General features: G+C 41.5%; 1 protein-coding gene across 50 annotated transcripts in view; it reads right to left on the bottom strand.

Annotated features, from left to right (window-relative positions):
* Nucleotides 1–1,331: 1,331 nt before the first annotated feature.
* The window catches only part of ZMYND11 (zinc finger MYND-type containing 11), a 74,743-nt gene continuing 56,360 nt past the window's right edge, over nucleotides 1,332–19,714 (bottom strand). For 34 of the 50 annotated variants that reach the window (XM_086333524.1, XM_086333518.1, XM_086333512.1 and 31 more), the window contains 11 exons: nucleotides 14,305–14,382; nucleotides 13,763–13,855; nucleotides 11,768–11,855; nucleotides 11,224–11,279; nucleotides 10,019–10,096; nucleotides 9,076–9,194; nucleotides 6,190–6,397; nucleotides 5,747–5,815; nucleotides 4,732–5,004; nucleotides 4,240–4,425; nucleotides 1,332–2,525 (listed from right to left, as the gene is read on the bottom strand). In XM_086333524.1, coding sequence (XP_086189650.1) covers nucleotides 2,403–2,525; nucleotides 4,240–4,425; nucleotides 4,732–5,004; nucleotides 5,747–5,815; nucleotides 6,190–6,397; nucleotides 9,076–9,194; nucleotides 10,019–10,096; nucleotides 11,224–11,279; nucleotides 11,768–11,855; nucleotides 13,763–13,855; nucleotides 14,305–14,382 — 1,371 coding nt within the window. In that variant the 3' untranslated portion in view covers nucleotides 1,332–2,402. The remainder of the gene's footprint in view (nucleotides 2,526–4,239; nucleotides 4,426–4,731; nucleotides 5,005–5,746; nucleotides 5,816–6,189; nucleotides 6,398–9,075; nucleotides 9,195–10,018; nucleotides 10,097–11,223; nucleotides 11,280–11,767; nucleotides 11,856–13,762; nucleotides 13,856–14,304; nucleotides 14,383–19,714) is intronic. The other 16 variants (XM_086333526.1, XM_086333529.1, XM_086333555.1 and 13 more) reach the window with 2 other exon arrangements.

The following is a 19,714-nucleotide window of genomic DNA, read 5'->3' as shown; positions in this document are numbered from 1 at the left end:
ATGTTCAGCCTAAAGGTCAAGAAAAAGGGCTTTGTAGTCAAACTTGAATTTTTTGAGAACTGGTAAAAGTAAATCCAACTTTACATGCAGTGTTTAAAAGAACTGTTTTTAACACACTGATTTTATAAACAGTCACCAGTGGATAGCCAACAGTATATGATTACTATGTGATATACTTGTGTTTGTTTTGGTCTAGGGGAATGGACTAAATCAACAATTTATTAAAGGCAGTTTTTTTAAATACATTTATTAACCAATGTTAACACATTAAATGAGTCTATATATTGCTAGTCAGAGCAGCTTACAAAATGCCAGAATGCATCGAAGAACTGGACAGCCACAATGAGTAATTACAATGTGCATAGTGGCTAAGCTCAACACCTTGATATAGCTTTATGATTTGCAGAAAATTTTTAATAATGATTCCTAAACAATCAATTGTAATTTTACCTAAAACTTTTACAAAACCAGGCCACAATCTCTTTTTTTTAATTTTGTTTTTTTTTTTTTTTTTAAACACACAGTTTTCACGCTGTAGTAACTTGGAAATGTGCAACCGTGTCAACGGAGACAAAAAAGCCAAAGTAACACGAGTCTTACTTTCATGCAGCTATCGGTAAATAGTACACACTCTGGAATGATTTCACACCAAAAATAGTTCCACAATAACTTGCTCTCATAGGGGTGGATCGAAGTTTTTAAACTTGGAAAACAATCAGAGAAGGTAAGTATTCTCAGTTACGTCGTCTGGACCAGACCATGGCACTATGGCGACGCTGACCAATCACACAGCAACGAGGAGGGACCGAGAATGCCACGTGCCTGCGTAGTTCAGGGATGGTGTTGACGTGTGGCTACCAGACAGGTCCTCCAAGCCATTGGGCACCACTGGGCAGTAGCTTGTCGATTAACCTGTGTCACCACCATCTGCAACAGCATCAGGACTGGGTGGGGGATTATTTCACAGAAGACTTAGGTACATTTTTGTCTTTAGAGTGACCCTGACAAACCTGGAGAAAACTTTTTGAAAGGTTTTTTCTCCTGATTCTCTCACTTACATTGTGTGTAATTGCTTTAATAAATATCGAAGGTGTAAATAAATATTTACAAATTATTTCTCTAACCTTAAAAATAACTAAATGATAAATGGGAATTTGACTTGGTCTAAGATCAGTCTTTGAAAAAACATAAATTGCGAGGGTTTGTTTTTTTTTTAAAATTAAGGTTTCCTGGCTGTATTTTATATATCTATGTATAAAAAAAATTATTTAACTATCGATCCATTCCTATTGGTAATGCTTCTTAGTCCAGACATTCCGCAAAATACAGACTTTTTACAAATCACGGCATCTTTAATACAAGAAAATTAACATGCATTATTCTTCATTCTGTGTACAGTGATGGAGTTCATTAGTAGGTAATGATCCATTACTACAAACATAACGGCTTCTGTGAAACTTAAGTGCTTTCTTTCCTTTCAGTATTAACTTATGCTAGAAGAGGTGACACCAGATAGTAGGCAATCAGATGACACTTGGGGAGGGAAGGGAAGCATTAAAGAAATCTGTATGCCTCATCTATAATTTCATGTATGGATAAAGGTAGTTTTTGGCTTTTTATTTTTGTTGTTTATTTTGTTACAAGCACTCATGTTAGGACAAAGATGAAATGTGCAAACTTTAAAATTTAAATATTCATTTTCTCTAAGATCCAGCTCAGTAAAAGATTACCCCCAGTTCCCTGCAATTTTAAACTACAAGATCAAAGCTAATAATTTGTTATAAAAGTTATATATTGAAAAGAAATAATGAAAAACACAATTGGGAAACATTTAAGAAAAAATATGCAGGACTAGCACCTGCTGTGTCAACCCTGTTCCCTAAATTCAATCATATACCCACTGGCATAACCAATAGATAATGCCTTTAAACAGTAAAGTAAGCTGAACAAAACCAGCTCAACAAGGTTAAGAAATAAATTTCACATCAAGGTAGTATGTTTTATTTCTGAAACAGTTCTGTAGTTCTTACATTCAGATCTATTTTAAATGTTTCTTTGTTAAACTCACTTGTAATTCACCTGTTTTTTAAAGATCTGTTGTTTAAAGGTTAAAATCTCTGTAAAACCTAAAAATGTTTTAAAATTTGCTGAAAATGCAACAAACTCTCAATTAAAATTTATTTAAAATAATACCCTCCACTGATGTTACTTTTACCCCCTGAAAAACTCCAGAGGAGTGTTAACAAAAGATTTAAACTACTGTGCAAAATTTCTTCACGAAAAGTGTTTAAAGGCTGGTGCAAAATGGGAAGCAAATTCTAAACAATTTTGGCTTCTTGGAAACAAAAACCGCTGTGTCTGAGAGGAATAGTCGTCAATGATTCTCCAGGAAGAGCCAGCCTTCATCTTTTCCGGCGACAGGTGCGCTTGTGCTCCGCGTGCCAGTGCTCCTGCTGACACTTGATGGAGCAGTACGACGTGTTCCAGCAGCAGTGGTACATGGCCTCCTCCTCACAGTTGTAGCACTGCAGCAAGAAACCATGACCAGCAGGTAAACGAAACTGGGTACAACAACAGACTTTAAAACTGTGCTTTCAAAGATCTTTCTGACTCAAGTGTAAACCAGGATCACCAAGAACATCAACACGGTTTCTGTCCTGAGCAGGACAGTAGGGAAACAATGGGATGACTGAGGCTCAGCACGCAGTCATTATCAGCAAACTCAAAGCTTACTCGGCACATCAACTTCTTCCATCTGTACTAGGCCATTAACAGCAGCAGCACACAAGCATAATTTCTCTTTTCCTAAAAAGGTCCAAAGGTTCTGAAAAGATGACGGAGCAGCAGCACAAGGACTCCCCTCCATCCTCCCCACACAGCAGCTCTGCTGCACAATCTAAAGGGACTGTTCTGGAACTCTGAGGTCTGGGGAAGGGTGGAACAATAAGTTATGGTCACTCTGGTTATTCTGGCTCTCAGCACTGAAACAGCTACCTCTTGCCCATCGACAGCCCCAGATGGCTGTGTGTGGAGCCCCCTGGCAGGTGTCCTGCAGACTGCTGCTTCTGGTCACAGATGGGCGGCCACTGTATTAACAGTTGCACCCCTCCCCAACCAAAAACAAGTCCTCCCTCTGAAGTGACTTCCCTTTTGCAAGCCACTCAAAATCAATTGCACATATGGGGGAATTAGGAAGTCAATGTGCAAACCCAAGGAGAGGCTTAGAAAAGACCTAAGAAGAGATTTAATTTACACCTCAGTCTGATCCTGGGAATAGACAGCCATAACAATCAAAGAAACAACAACAGCAAACTATGATAAAGGGGAGAAAATGAGTTCCAGTTACCATGTTATTAGACTCAAATGTTTAGTGTTCAACAACAAAAAACATCACAAGGCATACAAAGAAGCAGGAAGTATGACCATTCAAAGGAAAAAGAATCAATCAACAAACTGTCCATGTAAAAAACCTACTGGCAGATATACTAGACACAGACTTTAAAACACCTATTAAAGAAGTGCAAAGAACTAAAGGAAGACATGGAGAAAGTCAAGAAAATGATGTATGAGCAAACTGAAAACATCAATAAAAAGATTCTGATGGAAACCAAAAAGCAGACTTGCGGCTGAGAAGTCCATTAACTGAAGTGAAAAATGACTGGAGGGATTCAAAGGCAGATGTGAGCTGAAGACAACAGGTCAGTGGAAATGAGCAAGACTGGGGAGAAGACTGGAGAGCAGACAGCCTAAGAAGACCCTCAGGGCACCGTCCTTGGTGAACTGTCAGTTCTTACGTTAGAGACCAGTGAGATATTACTTTTATAAAGCAATCAATTTCTTTACTAGAAGCTAATGTATGTTAAGTGCAGTAAAATCTGAAAATCCTTAGTTTGCTATTATGATACTTACATTTACAATTTTATAAGTTAATATCACCTATCAGGGCCAGCCCACTTATCAAAATAAAATACCTGCATAGATGGAAAACTTGTATAAATTATATATATTATGTCCCAAAGTATCATAATCTCAATGTAACAAAATAATTTTGAGCAAATACTGAGAAATGTGGGATCTGGAGTTAAAATACAGTTTAAGTTAATTAAAGTTGACAGTTTCACATTAGACTGTATTTCCGGATTTTTACATATGCCATATAGATCTTTCTGAATTAATTTTCATCATACCTATGGTATTTTTTTTTCATAAATCAGATTCTAAGAAAATAGTGGTATTTACCCACTGCTTCTTCTTGGTCTGAGAAATTAGTTGTTTGTGCTGTGTTGCTAGCTTCTTGATTTCCTCTACAAATTCTTCTTTACACTTTTCCTTTACTTGCTTACATTTTCTGTCCATCTCACCCTGCATATTGGCTACAGCTTTATTTACAGCTTGTCTTTTTTCTTCTTCCATTTCAGAACGCAGCTGAGATGAAAAAAAAGTTAACCCAGAGTATGTCAGCTCATAATTTACACAAACCATTAAGCAAAACCTTAATACATAGTTTCTACTTAAGTGATGTACCTGTTCCCTTTATTTCATTAAGGGCTATAAAATATTTAGGTGAGAAAAGTACCTGTTATTTAAAATATTATAAAAAGATGTTTTATTCCTTGTTTTAAAGAGCTGCTACCTGGTTGATGCCTAAGCGACGTAAAGCCACAACAGGAAGACTAGTCACCTAACCCGCCCGTGTGTCTGAGGCAGCGCTGGCACTGAGGGCTGTGTTACCTTTTCTAGAGCTTCTCGAACAACTCTTTCAGTTTCTCGCTTGTGATCAGACTTCATTCGGTCTTTAAAGTCATTGAAAATTTTGGTGTACTTGTCGTGGCACATGCTTTGACACACTCCATCACTGGCGGTCTGGGTGCTTCGATGCAGCATTCTTGGGGAAGAGGCACTTAACTTCTTGGTCTGAGTTGACACAGAAACTTTTTCGATTGGCTGAGGCATCGTGGGGATTTCCTGGCTGGAACTTACAGCTTCCGTTTCAGGCTCTGGTTCCTAAAGGATAAGGAAAGTGCCAGAGGATTTACTAGTTCAAGAGCAAGCTCTATCTGAAAAAAAACAGAGTGATACAAACAGCCATACAACTGCTGTTCAAACAATCATGTAAGAAAATGGAAAATTCTTTTGTGTATTTGATCACAATTCAAAATAAAAAAAAATTAAAACATATGCAATTTATAGGTACAGTCATTCTACAGGAACTTCATTTACAATTCCATTAAATACTAATATTAAGGTGTTTCCTTTCAAAGAAGGAAACTAAACAAAAAGTTTACTGTGTAAGATCATTAGAATTTATCGTTACTTCTTTGGATGAGATTCATAAACAAATACCCTATGTGGTGGTACTGTGCCCTGGTTTTAAAATGTACCTGGATTACAGAATTGTAAAAGCCTGAACTTAGCCACAGTTTCTTTCAGTTTTCAAATGCTGGTCTCATTGATCTGCTGGATAAACACTAAAAATTGTTTATTAGTGCCATGAGAAAACATCAGTGTTCCCAGACCGTGCAGCAAAGGACTGTCCCACTTCGCCAGACGTGGTCAGTGCTGCTTAACTGGATACTCCCGTGTGTTACCCTAGTGACAGGGCAGCGGGCAGTCTGGGTCCAACCTGGTTGCTATCTGATGGCAATCCTTTTTGCAAGTTACCTGTCAGGAGCACTGCCTGGATCACAACTGTGAAAGTATTTCCTGTTTCACTTGTCACCGGGACACTGCAAGGTGGGCAACTTACTTCTTTTTTGGGTTCCACACTTTGATTACGTCGTCCTTTCTTTGCTCTTGGTTCTTGAGTGACCTTTAGCTGTGGACATCATCAAAGTAACAGCACGTTATTCCTGACACCACAAAACATTTCTCTGCTGGAACTAGCCATGGACCCACAGGGGAGAGGTGGGCACCTGCTGTGTCCCTCTCACATTAACTCTTTCAAGACCACATGGTTGGCACTCACTGAATGATTCCTCTGGGCGGAGGGCTTGAAAGAGCTAATGTGCTGGTCGAATCCGGATCAGTGGTGGTAGCTTCTGTGAACTAGGACTGTTTCTGGTTTGTTTTGAGGAGCACTTGACAAATGTTGTGTGAAGGAAGAAGTCACCACCTGCTCATTCCATGCCAGTGCGTCCTGGCACCCGCACCTCCGGAGCACAACTGACAGGTTCTCACTGGCGCCCTCACCTGCTCGTTGCTGGTGGAGGAGATGCTGGACTCTGCCTCCTCCTCCCCTCGGTCCTCATTCTTGGACTTCCAAAACCTCCCTTCGCGGAGGAAGCGCTGGTGCAGCTCCAGTTCGTCGCAGGCCTTCTTCCAGCCCATACTGCGCTTAACATGCAGCCGGTGAACATTGACTGTGATGTCCTGGATGTTCTCAGAAGGAATCCAGGCCCTGTGAACAACATTGAAAAGGGACAGTTAGAAGTTTCCCAAATGGCAGAAACTCTGTGCATTGTAAAGCACAGTTTGTGACTTAAATAAAAACTTTTACCAAGTAGAAAAAAGGTGAATTGACTTGTTTTTCACAGTCATCAGAGTAAAGTCCTCAGGGTGAGAATGACTCATAAGCCTTTTTTAAAGTGTTCAATATCTCATTGTTTTGAATACTATAAATTACTCAAAATCTAGCTACTTGCATGTTAGAATTATAGAAAGTGAAAGTCGCTCAGTCGTTTCCGACTCTTTGCAACTCCATGGACTATACAGTTCATGGAATTCTCCAGTCCAGAATACTGGAGTGGGTAGCCTTTCCCTTCTCAGGGGATCTTCCCAACCCAGGTCTCCTGCATTGCAGGCGGATTCTTCACCAGCTGAGCCACAAGGGAAGCCCAAGAATACTGGAGTGGGTAGCCTATCCCTTCTCCAGCAGATCTTCCCAACCCAGGAATCGAACTGGGGTCTCCTGCATTGCAGGCGGATTCTTTACCAGCTGAGCTACCAGGGAAGCTATAGAGTCATTTGCAAATGCCCAGAAATGTTCATGAGACAGTTACATATAAAATGAGGTCATTACATCCCTATTCATTAGATGGACCATGACTAACAAGTGGGAAAGTGTATACCATTCTGCAACCAAGCACTCAATTGTGAGCCCACAGTTGATCTACAACTACATGTGGTTCTATCAGGAAGAAAGCTAGAATAGAAACTGAAGAAAGCTTTCCTGGGTACTAATCACTTACTGGCCCTAGTCTCCCACTGCATCCACTCACCTGGGGCTGACTATGGGCCAGTGAAAGCACCACAGAGTGTACAGTCCTAGGACTGTTCCTGCCTCATCTGACGGCTCACGGAGATGCTGCCCAGATGGGCTTAAGGTAAGCTATTAACTAGCAGCTGGAACGCAGCGAGGGTCCTAACGGTTAGCTTTCCTGGTAACTACGCTAGTGCTCCTACGTGCACTGCCACTGCCCTGAACTGAGGAACGAGGAGGAACAATGCAGCATACGCAGTCTAGGTGACTCTGGACACGAAGAGAGAAGGGTGTCACCAGTGAGGACATGCGGTGGGATACAGCACTAGGAATAAACCAGGATTTACTGTTTCCAGTCTTACTATGGAGTTACAGAAATACTAGACCTAAAACTGTTCTGAAGGCATCAGAGAATCCTGGCATATATGCCTAACGTTATAAACGTAGACTTCTAACTTGCTTGTATAAACTAAGCTATTTGCTTTAGAATTTAAAACCACATTTTTAATATACAGTAATCCATATGGTTACATGCTAATGACAGCTGAAATTGTTAAATTTGAACTTATTTATAAATATTACATTAACAGTGTCATCTGACAGTGCTATATTAGAAACCAAAGTAAACTACACTTGAGGAGAAGTGCAAATACAATTCTGCTTGTGGAAGAGTTCCTTGCCATTAAATCCTGTATTCTTATTTACTCTTTCAGTCAGCAAACATTTACTGGGCAATCAAAAACTGTTTAAACACTTTTTAAAAGCAGTATGTTTTTGAGGAGGATTTCCATCATAAGCAGTGCTGACTACCTGGAATGAACTTGTGACCTAGGAGAGAATTTTATCCTGTTAAATTATGTATCCCTTGGATTTAATAAAACTGAATGAAGAGTCTTAATGTGAGACCTTATTAAGTCTCAATGCAATTCATACAACATACCTATTCTCTCAATCATCTCCATTACTATAGATAATCAGGTTTCAAGTTTGAGACATGCAGTCTGATCTACACTATAAAAGGGAAACAGAACACACCCCACAATTTAAAGTTTAATAAAAAGAGAGAAAATTGGATCTGGCTATACCTACACATCTGTCAATCTGAATTCAGAATTCTCTGAGTCTGTGCACAATAAGATGGGCCTGCGATCTGACGGGATGTGCCCCTTCTTTCTTGCCTGTGCCATCCACCCTCCAACCACAGGCAGCACGGAGAGTCAGACATGCGTGCCCTGCAGACCTGCTCACCAGGACAAAGCATCACAACCTGCTCTGTGCTCGGGAGGCAGCAGCAGGCTCTGGTTTGAGCATATGGAGGGACAGTCCATAATCACGTGTCTACCTTTTCTTTCCCCACTAGGTGCAGAGATAAGACGAACTAGCTAAAGAATATTTACTGTATTTATTCATGGTGATCTCTGCATAACAATTCTTCACTTTTCTAAATTAACTGTTAATGAAATTCAAAACACTAGGTCAAAGTTCTTCCCTCATATCCATTCTTAGATCGCAAGACCCACACTCTCCTATACTCCCGAGTTGATTATTTTTGTCTGTGACTCTGACAGAACCTTGAAAAGTTGGTTGAAACTCCCACAAGGACAATACAATTCTGTGAAATGGACCATGCTGAGAAGCTCTCCACTTAATTCCCACCACTGACACCCTTCTGAGTTCACCCTTCTAAATTCTGCCACTGAAACTGTCCCATTAAGGTGCCCAGTCAAGTTACATGCTGGTTTGTTTTTTAATTTAAAATACACTTCACATTGTTCCTGATGGCAAAGCACCCAGAGCACCGGTAACTGCAGCCCTGGGTCCACCTCAGGGCTCCTAAAGGCCCAGGGGTGATGGTGGCTCATGGGTCATGATATTACCTCTGGTGATGGTGACCGAAGAAGCGGACATCAACCTGATTGTCCTCTTTCTGCATGACTTTGGCCGGCCAGAATCCAAAACCTTTCATTTTAGCCCAAACCAGCTCATGATTAGGTATCTGGAAATAAAATGTTTTATCTTGTCATATTACTTGTAAAGTATTATATACAAGTATATCATTAATACTGACCTACTTAAGTATAATATTTGCAATACTTCTTTTATAAGTCCTAAACGCACAGAATGTGCTTTCCCACCCCAGGACTGGTTGATTTTTGCCTCCAAGAAAAACACCAAAAAATTAAAATTTCCATAAGCAATGTGGAGTGAAAAGAATCTCCTGACAGCCCATGGAACTCTGGAAGGAAACCAAGACCCACGTGAGTAACAAGGGCAAACTGAACACCCTAACTCTGCTTCACGAAATACAGTCCAACCCTGGGAGCTTGTAAGAAATGGGAGATCTTCAGGCCCTCCTCCCAACCTACGAAGTCAGAGATACAAATTTTAATGAGACCATCAAGTGACTGAAGAGCACAGTAATGTCTCAGAAAGTGGGAGCTTTCAGGCAGGCTCTTATGCCCTTGTCGGGGGGGAGAGGAGAAACCTTTGGCACTAACATGTCATTCTAGGGGAAATCACACAGCTATATATAAAGACTTAGATTTCTTGTGAGATAATGAAAAATTTTTATTTATTAAGGGATTCGATGTTTATTCCTATTCTTAAAGTTCTCATTTTAAAGTAAGAAATGGATACTGACCCCAAGTTGTTTTTTTCCTATGTTTCAGTTTTCTATACTCATTAAAACCATGATATGAAGAGAAATATTTAGAAGGATTATAATCTTAAAGCAAATTGGAATAAACTTCCTTAGAGCAGTACATCAGAGACACTGAAGAGGTTAAAAAAAAGAAAAGAAAATCTCAAAATTTCACATACACAAGGATAGCAGAACCAATTGTCAGGACGAGCATTTGATAAATAGAAGCAATTCTTACAAAGCTGTAGTTCATCCAGCTGAAAAAGAAAAGTAACTATTTAGCCTACATAAAATATATGCATGCACACAACTAGCCAGATGCCTGTGAATCAGCACTCTCTTTCATGTTTATAGTCTGCAATTGTGTTCTTTAAGCTTCACATTTGAATTCTCCAATGCCACTTTCTTGTCTGAACCTCCCAAGAGGGCCCTGAGTACACTCGGAATAGAAGACTGATTCCTCAGGGTGCACTGCATCTGCCCTTGGCTCCCCAGCCTCACTGATACCTTCCAGTTCAACACACAGATGCAAGGCTATTTCCCCAGAAATGTCTTCTTGATATGCCCACAGAAAATACCACTACCAATAAAAGCAGCCCTTACTCTGCCTCATTCTCCGTTTTAGTCTTGTTTTCTTTCATATTTTCCGTAACTTTTGTAAAGAAACTGATTTGTCTCTCCTTTTCCTGAGTCTCCTTCCTCAGAACGCAGCTGTATGAGCAGGAAGCCAGCATCCTGACTCCCATTTTATTCCTAACTCAGCACACAGCACACACTCAATAAATATGTTTAATGAATGGAAGAGTCATATCATAAATGGAATAAAGAAACAAAACTTTTTATATAAATTGAGACACTTTTGCAAAGATAATATGGTTATAGATGAATGTTTTAAATAAGAAAGGCCACCCAAAAAAAATCTTTCCTAAATATATATTTCATATATTGTTAATTACGAATGCTGATGTTGGGTTGCTTTTTTGCCTGTGTAGTGTAGTAAGAACTCAAATTTGTATCTTTCATTCAAAGAGGGTAACATTTTTGAGTGCCTGCCCAGTGCAACACACTTTACATGCAGTCATATTAACTAATTCGCTTTAGGGTAGTTAAGGAAAACAATTTCCTCTTGTTCTAACTAGAAGTTACTTAGTAACTAAGTCTAATTCCCAGAATTAGAGTCTCTGAGAACAGTTCTACCAGAATTCTAGCCTCTCCCCCCACCCCCGTCTCTCTTGTTTGCATTGTATATACCATGTATGTCAAACATGGAAATACGATTGTATTTAAAGAAATGGCAAAATTAAAGTGTACATATCAGAATGGAATTCTAAAATAGGTTAATGTAGAGAACAGCAAGCATTCAGGTATTAGGTGTGGCCAGTACCTCATGACAGGTGTCTTTATAGAGCATCCGTGCTATGTCAGCCTGCTCACTGTCTGCTGTAATTATAAAGACAGATATGTATTACCAGCAATCACAGGACTACCAGGAAACACAAGACTACCAAAAGTAATATAGCCATTTAAATTTTCTTTCAGTTTAACAAAAGTGGACATATACCACGGAAAATAAACACATGTATTCAAAATATAATTCAGGCAGTAAAAGAAAAGTAAATAGGCAGCTTTAATTTTATATTCAACACAACTTAATACTCTCAGTATAGATTGGCCTCTTTCACTACTTTTGAATGAGGGGATATTGAAGGGAAAAAACAAATACTAGAGTTCTGCTTTTGGCCAATCAATTCTATAAGCTATATATAGTTATCTATATTACTAAATATTTTTAAGTTTAAACCCTAACATTATCACTCACTTACAGATTGTTCAGGTATTGTTTTAGTGTAATGTTTTATAAAAGATATTTCTCAACATGCAATGTAAACACATGAATAAAAAAAACTACACAAAAAAAAATATTGAACCTCCATAGAAAATGACTGTGTTGTGGAGAAGCAACTGAGCGTCAGCTTTGAACTCTTCGTAACTTCGGTATTTCCCTTCGTTCACTTTCTGCAGAGGGGAAAAAACCAAAATGAACAACGGTTAATAGTGAAAACACTTGCCATCAATTTAACAGTGTGAGAGTGTGGGAAACAGCAAGATTTTCCAGAATGGCATTACGACTGCTCCTGTGTCTACTGCTCCTGTGTCCATACTGACAGAATGTTCATAAAAGAAACCCACAACTCCGTCTACAGTCAGGGTATTCCAGGACGGTGAAGTGCAGAAGGTCCCACATTCTCAGCCACGTTGTTACTGCAGCATGAACACCTCATCTGTAACAATGATAAAAGCTGCGGCTAAGTGCTGTACATAATGAAAGCTCTGGTAGTGGGGTTGATGAGACCTAACTACTTATCTACCATGTAGGGAATATGCTACGCACAGGCCTGTACTATAATTAACAGGGCTTCTTTGAAAAATAAGAATGACTTTCTCAGCAACTCTCTCAGGGCTCTGGTTTCGAGAACAGTCACTAATATGAAAAGTGAAAGTGAAAGTCGCTCAGTCGTGTCCGACTCTTTGTGACCCCATAGACTACACAGTCCATGGGATTCTCCAGGCCAGAATACTGGAGTGGGTAGCCGTTCCCTTCTCCAGGGGATCTTTCCAACCCAGGGATCGAACCCAGGTCTCTTGCATTGCAGGCAGATTCTTTACCATCTGAGCCACCAGAGAAGCGCAAAATTTATGTAAGTCAGGAAAATAAAACTGAAAGAAGAAAGAGCTGTTAGCCTCTGTGAAAGATTACCACAAAGAAGACAAGGCAATTCTGAATTCGAGCTAGGTGGCTGACACAGTTTTAAAATCAAGTCCTCACTGGTCCTCTGTGCACCAAGACAGTCGATGGCTTCTGTCTGGCATCGAGGGTCACAGGGCTCTTCCATGAGCACTGATACCCAAACTCCACCCTGAGCGCCTCACGGTCTTTGGCTCAGGGGCGCAAGGTGCCACCAGGCTGCCTGCCTGCACCCAGGTGGGTACACCCACACCCAGCAGTCCTCATGCAGCATCACAGCTAGCATTTTGGTCTCCACCGTAAACCTTTGGAAGCATAAAAACCTGGTCTTCTTCCTCTTCATTTCCTTCAGGGTGCTTCTGCTCATGGTCAGCACTTGCTAATAAGACACCATCAGCCCAGCTACTAAGCTCCCTGAAATGAGGGAGTCAAACTGCAGAATGTGGGGGTACCATGGGGGGAGGGCAGGAGGGACAGCCAGGCTCTTCACTGTTCTCAGAAGTTACGCAGTGTAGGGCTAAGAGGTCGAATTAAAATTTCTCGTTTTTATGAACAACCTTCATTTGCCCCTTTCTTCCACTGAAATAATACACCTTCAGTTTTTCCAGCTATTAAGCAGATTAAGGAATGAGCAGATGATTTAAAATTACTCCTATTATGGCCAACGATAAAATTTTAAAACTCAAATGACACATAGGTTCAGAATTGGTGTATCTGCAAATCTAACTGGAAGCACATCAAAATGTTCATTGCATTTGTAATTAAATATTAACAAACCCATTAACAGCCCTCAGCTAACTAGGTAAAATCAAGAACTCCACCAGAAAGATTAAGTTTTCTAGTTAAAATCCGCTTTGTTCAAGTGCATGTCATTGTTCCCCAAGACCTGAGAGCACATCTGCGCTCTCATCTTCCCTGGGGAGAAACTCCCAAGTGCTGCCGCCGAGCCCAGGAAGACACAGCTGCATGGTGACTGCATCTGGAACGTTACACTGATCAGGCTGTAATATATTTTCTTTAATCAACATGTGTCAAGAATCTACAGGTTGCTTAAAACAAAGACTCTTAAAAGATGACCCCTGCTGAGCACCAGCGGGTGAGCACGCCCCTCACAGGACAGCTGCTGAGGCAGGAGTGGGGCAGGTGCACAGCCAGGGCTGTGCTTGGCGAGCTTTACCTCCTGTATGGCAGGGACATCCACCGCCGAGTGCACCAGTCGCCGGTACATGGGGTGTTTGTTGTCCTTCCCCTTTTTATTAAGGTCAATAGCCTGAAAGGTCATGAGACACAACAGTTTAAACGTGGCTAGAGAGAGGGGTAAAACACCAATTTCTAAACAACAAGTACTTGAGAACTTAACGAAAGATGTATATGCACTATAGTTTAATGTGGCATTCCTTAAGGTCTGAGTAGAAAGAACAGTTATTTTGGAAAATTCAGTTTCATTTTAAAGACTTAAGTATCAATGAAAATGTTCTTTCTGATAAATGGAAGTTTAAAATGTAAATGTTTCTAACCTAATGCAGCTAAAGAAATGCCTGTGTTGAAAACAAAGACAAAACAAATCTAAGAGCATTTTATGGAACTAGAGCACAAAAGCGCAGGACAGCAGCGGTGTCCACCCTTCACGCTACGTTGCGCGTTATCTGCCACCTGTCGGTCAGGAACTCTGAAGGAATACACACACTTGAGGCGATTCTAAGAGCCCTTGGAACTCACCCTCTCCTTCATGCGGGAGACGATGAACCTGAGGTAAGTGCTCATCTCCTGCTTGTTGGTGTTTTTCTTCTTGACGCTCTGTTGGAAACAGAGAAGGCCAAGATAAAAAATCTGATCATCTGTAAGTCTATATTCTTGCTAAAGATGTCTATATATATAAGATTATAGTATGCAAATATAGATTTTCTTAAACGATGTAATATTTCCAACACATCTCCAAAATTTGCATACCAAAAGTAGCGTTTAATGTAATAATGTAAGAATCAGAAAATATACTGTCCTTGACATAACACCTCAGAGAATGATGCACTTTTCTTTTCTCGATGTTTTAAAATTTGTTTTCAGATGACAAAAAATAATGACAATAACAATAAAATAACAATAATGATGTAACGTAGAATCACTTATTTTATTTAAAAAATCAATGGCTGAAATCCTTTAAGGGATATTTTAAAATAACAATGTTGAACGGTGAATTTCAATATAACATTATTTTCTATTAAAAAGGTATTAAAAGTCTGTCACTTAGGAATTACATACACTGAAGCACACACATCTACATCTCTACTTTGAAGTGTTATGGGTCTTTTCAGTAATAACTTCAATTTCCATTAGTCTTGCCTAAAAGCTAATTAGGTTTCTTAATTTCTGTCTCAGAAAACTTAATTTTACATGAATTAAAGAAGGATTTTACCTTTAATGTCACTTCTAGACAACTAGGAAACAAGGACCAATGTTCCAAACTTCTTAGCTGAGGCTAAGACAACCATGAGAGACACTGGACCATAAGCAGACCGCCCTGCAGAGGACAGAGCAGTCTGGCCCACTAGTGAATAAATGCTCTTTTTCAGGCTGCTGCATTATGAGTCTCTACCCAGTGACATTATTACTTACTCCCCTAAGAACTTTACACACAGGAAGTCATCTCAGTAATGCTAAATACGTTGGAAGGAGCAAAGTTTTCTCGTGTAAATGACAAACCTTTGCTATGGCTTAACCAAGTGCTTATACATTCACAGCACGAAGGCATCTGAGTCAAAAGTGGAAACCGTCCTCTGAGCTGAGAAGCAGTTTCGCACAGGTCATGCCTGGCGCCATCGCCACCCCGCTCCCCAGACTCTCTGGGGCGTGGCTGGTGCTCTCCCGGCTCAGCTTTACTCCAAGGCCGTCTGAGTAAACAGCCTTACTGTCTACAGACTGCAGAACACATTTCTCACCCTGGCCACACTCCAGATACACTGGTGGGCTCCCACCCTGAGCATGTGAACTGGAATTTCCAGGCAAAGGTCTCCACCATTTGTTCATTCATTTACTGTTAACTCCTCAGGTGGTTGTGACATGAAAGTGAAAGTCGCTCAGTCACGTCCGACTCTTCGTGACCCCATGGACTATACGGTCCATGGGATTCTCCAGGCCAGAATACTGGAGTGGGTAGCCACTCCCTTCTCCAGGGGATCTTCCCAACTCACGGTTCAAATCCAGGTCTCCCTCATTGCAGGAGGATTCTTTACCAGCTGAGCCACCAGGGAAGCTGGGTTGTGACATGAGGCCAAGACCAGTGCCAATGGTGTACATGTGGAGTTTAAAATGCAATGGTATTTCCTGAACCCCAGGTTGTATAATCTTTGGGAAAAGGGACTTTGATGTAGCTTGTAAATTCTCACTTTAAACAAAATCCCCACATGGGGAGAGGGGAGGAGAGGGTGAGATGTATGGAGAGAGTAACACAGAAACTTACATTACCATATGTAAAATAGATAGCCAATGGGAATTTGCTGTATGTTTCAGGAAACCCCAAAACAGGGGCTCTGTATCAACCTGGAGGGGTGGGATGGGGCGGGAGATGGGAGGGAGGTTCAGGAGGGAGGGGACATATGTACACTTACGGCTGATTCACGTTGAGGTTTGACAGAAAACAACAAAATTCTGTAAAGCAATTATCCTTCAATTAAAAAATAAATAAATAAATCCCCTGTGTAAGCCCCAGGCACACAAACACGTGAGAACTATTAGTTGCTCCCTCCGGTAAGCCAGAGCAAAACAACAGATCTGAAACCGTCAGCTGTTAACACTGCTGTGGAAACACTCTTGCTGACACGGCCATCCCTCCATGCACCGCTTTCTCTATTAAACAACTTCTGTTGGATACAGGGAAGAAATGTTAAGAAGGCCAAGAAACCTTTTTTCTTACCTCTTGGGAAACCTATATTCCCTTAGAAAGAGAGGAGAATAAGAACAAATGCTTCCAGGGAGTTCCCTAGTGGCCTCATGGTTAGGATTCCAGGCTTTCACTGCCATGGCCCGGGTTCCATCCCTGGCTGGGGAACAGATCTTGCAAGCCAAAGACAGACAAACCCAGTGCGTCCAACTACATGCTCTGTCCTGCTCACTCTGAAGTATTTCAGGAGCACTAACACTGCTGATCCCAAACATCACCCTGATCATTAAATCACACATCTGTGTAAGTTCAGGTGTGACAGCAACCTACATCAGATCAGAAGTCTTGTCATACTGATACTACTTGTGGGATCTGTGTTCTTTTAACAGGTAACACAATATTCACGGGAAACACAGAACCAGCATTGTATGCAGTGCTCAAGTATTACTAAAAGCTCACTAACATGTGCCAGACCGAGCAGGGTCAGAAGAGTCTCCACTCATGGTCTCCCACTGAATAGCTCGAGCTCAACCAGGCAAGCAGTGCCCCGGAGGCCGACGCCCACCACTTCGGGCAGTCTGCATCACTGGAGAGACCGCCAGGGAAGGGGTGCTCACTGAAGCCCCCACAACCGGGCTGCCGGGTCTCCAGAGTGGCTGTGTGCTCCACAAGTTCACAGGATGCATTTCTCTCCTCTCTGCACTCTCAACATCAACGGATGAAGGTTTTCACTGTGAGTCAGAACCCAACCCCTTTTGATTTAGAGCCTCAGAAAATAAAGCAATTCAGTGTTTCTCTATGGGTGAGATTTATGCAGTGCTAGAACCAAAGTGTCTCTACAGGCATACCTCGCTATATTGCACTTCGCAGATACTGTGCATTTTACAAACTGAAGGTTGTGGCAACCCTGTATTGAGCAAGTCTGTCAGGGCCCTTTTTCCAACAGCATTTGCTCACTTTGTCACTTAAGGCTTAGATGATGGTTAGTTTTTTGTGATAAAGTACTTTTTAATTAAGGTAGTTACCTCTTCTGACATAATGCTACTGCATGTTAACAGACTACAGTTCAATGTAAACACAGCTTTTATATCCACTGGGAAACCAGTAAATGCGTGAGCTCACTTGACTGTGATATTCGCTCCACTGCTGTGGTCTGGAACCAAACCTGCAGGATCTCCGAGGTCTGCCTGTGTAAGGGCTTCCCCCTAAAGAACACACCTGCCAATGCAGACGTGGGTTCGATCCCTGGGTCGGAAAGATCCCCTGGAAGAGGAAATGGCAACCCAATCCACTATTCTTTCCTGGAGAATCTCATGGACAGAGGAGCATGGGGCGGGGGGATGCGGCTATAGTCCAGGGGTCGCAAGAGCCAGATAGGACCTAGCAACTAAACCACCACCACATGCCTGTACATCCTTACCAGCCTGCTCTTCCTTTGAAACGAAATTCTGAACTTTTTCAAACAGTAGGGAAAACCCTATTTCACTTGGCTTAAGTTTAGGTAACAGTGCATTATATTGTTCGTGTAATTCCTTTGCTTAAATAAAGCTCTATTTTCAGTTACTATTTCCTTTCCATAGAGAATCTACAAAATAGATGGATATTACGTGCTCACAGAACACTTGTACTTTGGTTTCACCTGTTTAAACATTTTCAGATTAACTGCTAATTAGGATAACCAAGTGCAGCAACATTTCTTTTAGGGAAGACTCCAAATGTACAGAATTCAGGTCGAAGGCCTTAATTTGATAAAACTAAATGATAATTTAGAGGACAGAAATCTAACTTTTGTATCATGTTTAAATTTGCTTAGGGTAAGGTGCTAGAGCGTCTCTCCTCTCCAGTGTGCAATCAAGTAGTGGCACACGCTTGCAAGAGTGACTATTGCAGCAAAAACTGCAATGTGACCCACACCCACCCTTCACAGCTCCAACTCTGGTAAAATATTACCACCTCAGAAAGTCTGCTCCTGTTTTATAAAGTGCCACCTAGATTCAGGCATCCCTCTCGAGTGCTCACCACCTCTGGCTGTGCGTTAGAACCGCCTGGGAAAGCCTTGAACAATGGCCTGCACCCATTTATACAAAGTTCTGGGCCAAGCCTGACTTAGATCTGACGGAAACTGATGAGAGTGGTGTCTGTCTGGTGTGGGCAGCACTCAGCGTTAAGTCGGTGGACTTGGGTCCACAGCTGTGTGTTTGCTTGTCTATTTCTCAAGTGACACATGCAAGACTTGTGCAATCACTGTGCTGTAAATTTTACCCCCAGGGGAAAACGTGTTACCAGAGCTGTTGTCACTGGTTTACAGGGAGCCTGGGCACCCGCAGTCTCCAGGCCACAGGCGCTTCTCACAGGCGGTCCTGACTGAACGCCACTGCCAGCACCAGGTGAGAGCCACTCCGCACACAGGCATGGGCAGTGCCCACCCAACCTCTGCTGCTACACCGAGCAGAGTCGAGAGGCAGGGCCGCCAAGCTGGCTTCTCGAGTGACGCCGGATCTAGAGTCTCTCTCTCTACTTGCTCACAACAGCAGAAAGGCATCTTTCTGACATTTTAACTACTTCTTGGTTCTTCTCACTTTACATACTGGAAGCTTCACTGACTCTTGCTGTATAGGAGTCAACAGAACAAGTTTCATGTCAAAGGAGGATCATTTTGCTGAAAGCCTCTATGTTAACTTGTTTAATGTTTTACTTGCTGCCCAATACATCTTTTCTGGGGACAAATACGGGATTCTACTGAAGATGCAGGGCAAGAACTCAAACACATGTGAACACTCTGGTTGACTGGTTGGTAGGTGAAGAGCTGCCAGGACCTCATGCTGCTCCTGGTGTATTCAGGAGCTGGGGGCCCACTTCCCACACACGCGGCTGAGGAGCTTGCTCCGAGAAGGCAGGCAAGTAAAAGAGAAGACCAGAACATGTGCACAGCCTCTTACAACAAGCTGTAGGGACAGAACATTTCTCGTGTTTTCACATTTGCTAAATTCTTTGGCTTGCTTTTTAACGCTTTCTGGTTATAATTTAAAGATCTGGTATTTCACAAAAGACATCAACAGCACACACAGTTCTGTCCAGGGCTGCACCCTAAGACTTCTGAGGAATTCTTAGGTAACGTGTTGTGAGCTGCCTTCCATGACATTCACACCAGAGTCAGTGCCTGTTGGCCAAACCAGAACATTGATATGCCTTGAGAAAAAGCCACTATAACGGAAATTAAAGGGGTAGCTTCTAGGGTAAACACAATCCCGT

This window comes from Bos grunniens, chromosome 13, assembly GCF_055505025.1.
Source record: "Bos grunniens cultivar Pamir isolate PY7600 chromosome 13, Bosgru_T2T1.0, whole genome shotgun sequence".
Taxonomy (NCBI): Eukaryota; Metazoa; Chordata; class Mammalia; order Artiodactyla; family Bovidae; genus Bos; species Bos grunniens.
The sequence above is the reverse complement of the archived record's forward strand: the minus strand, read 5'-3'. Positions and strand labels throughout refer to the sequence as shown.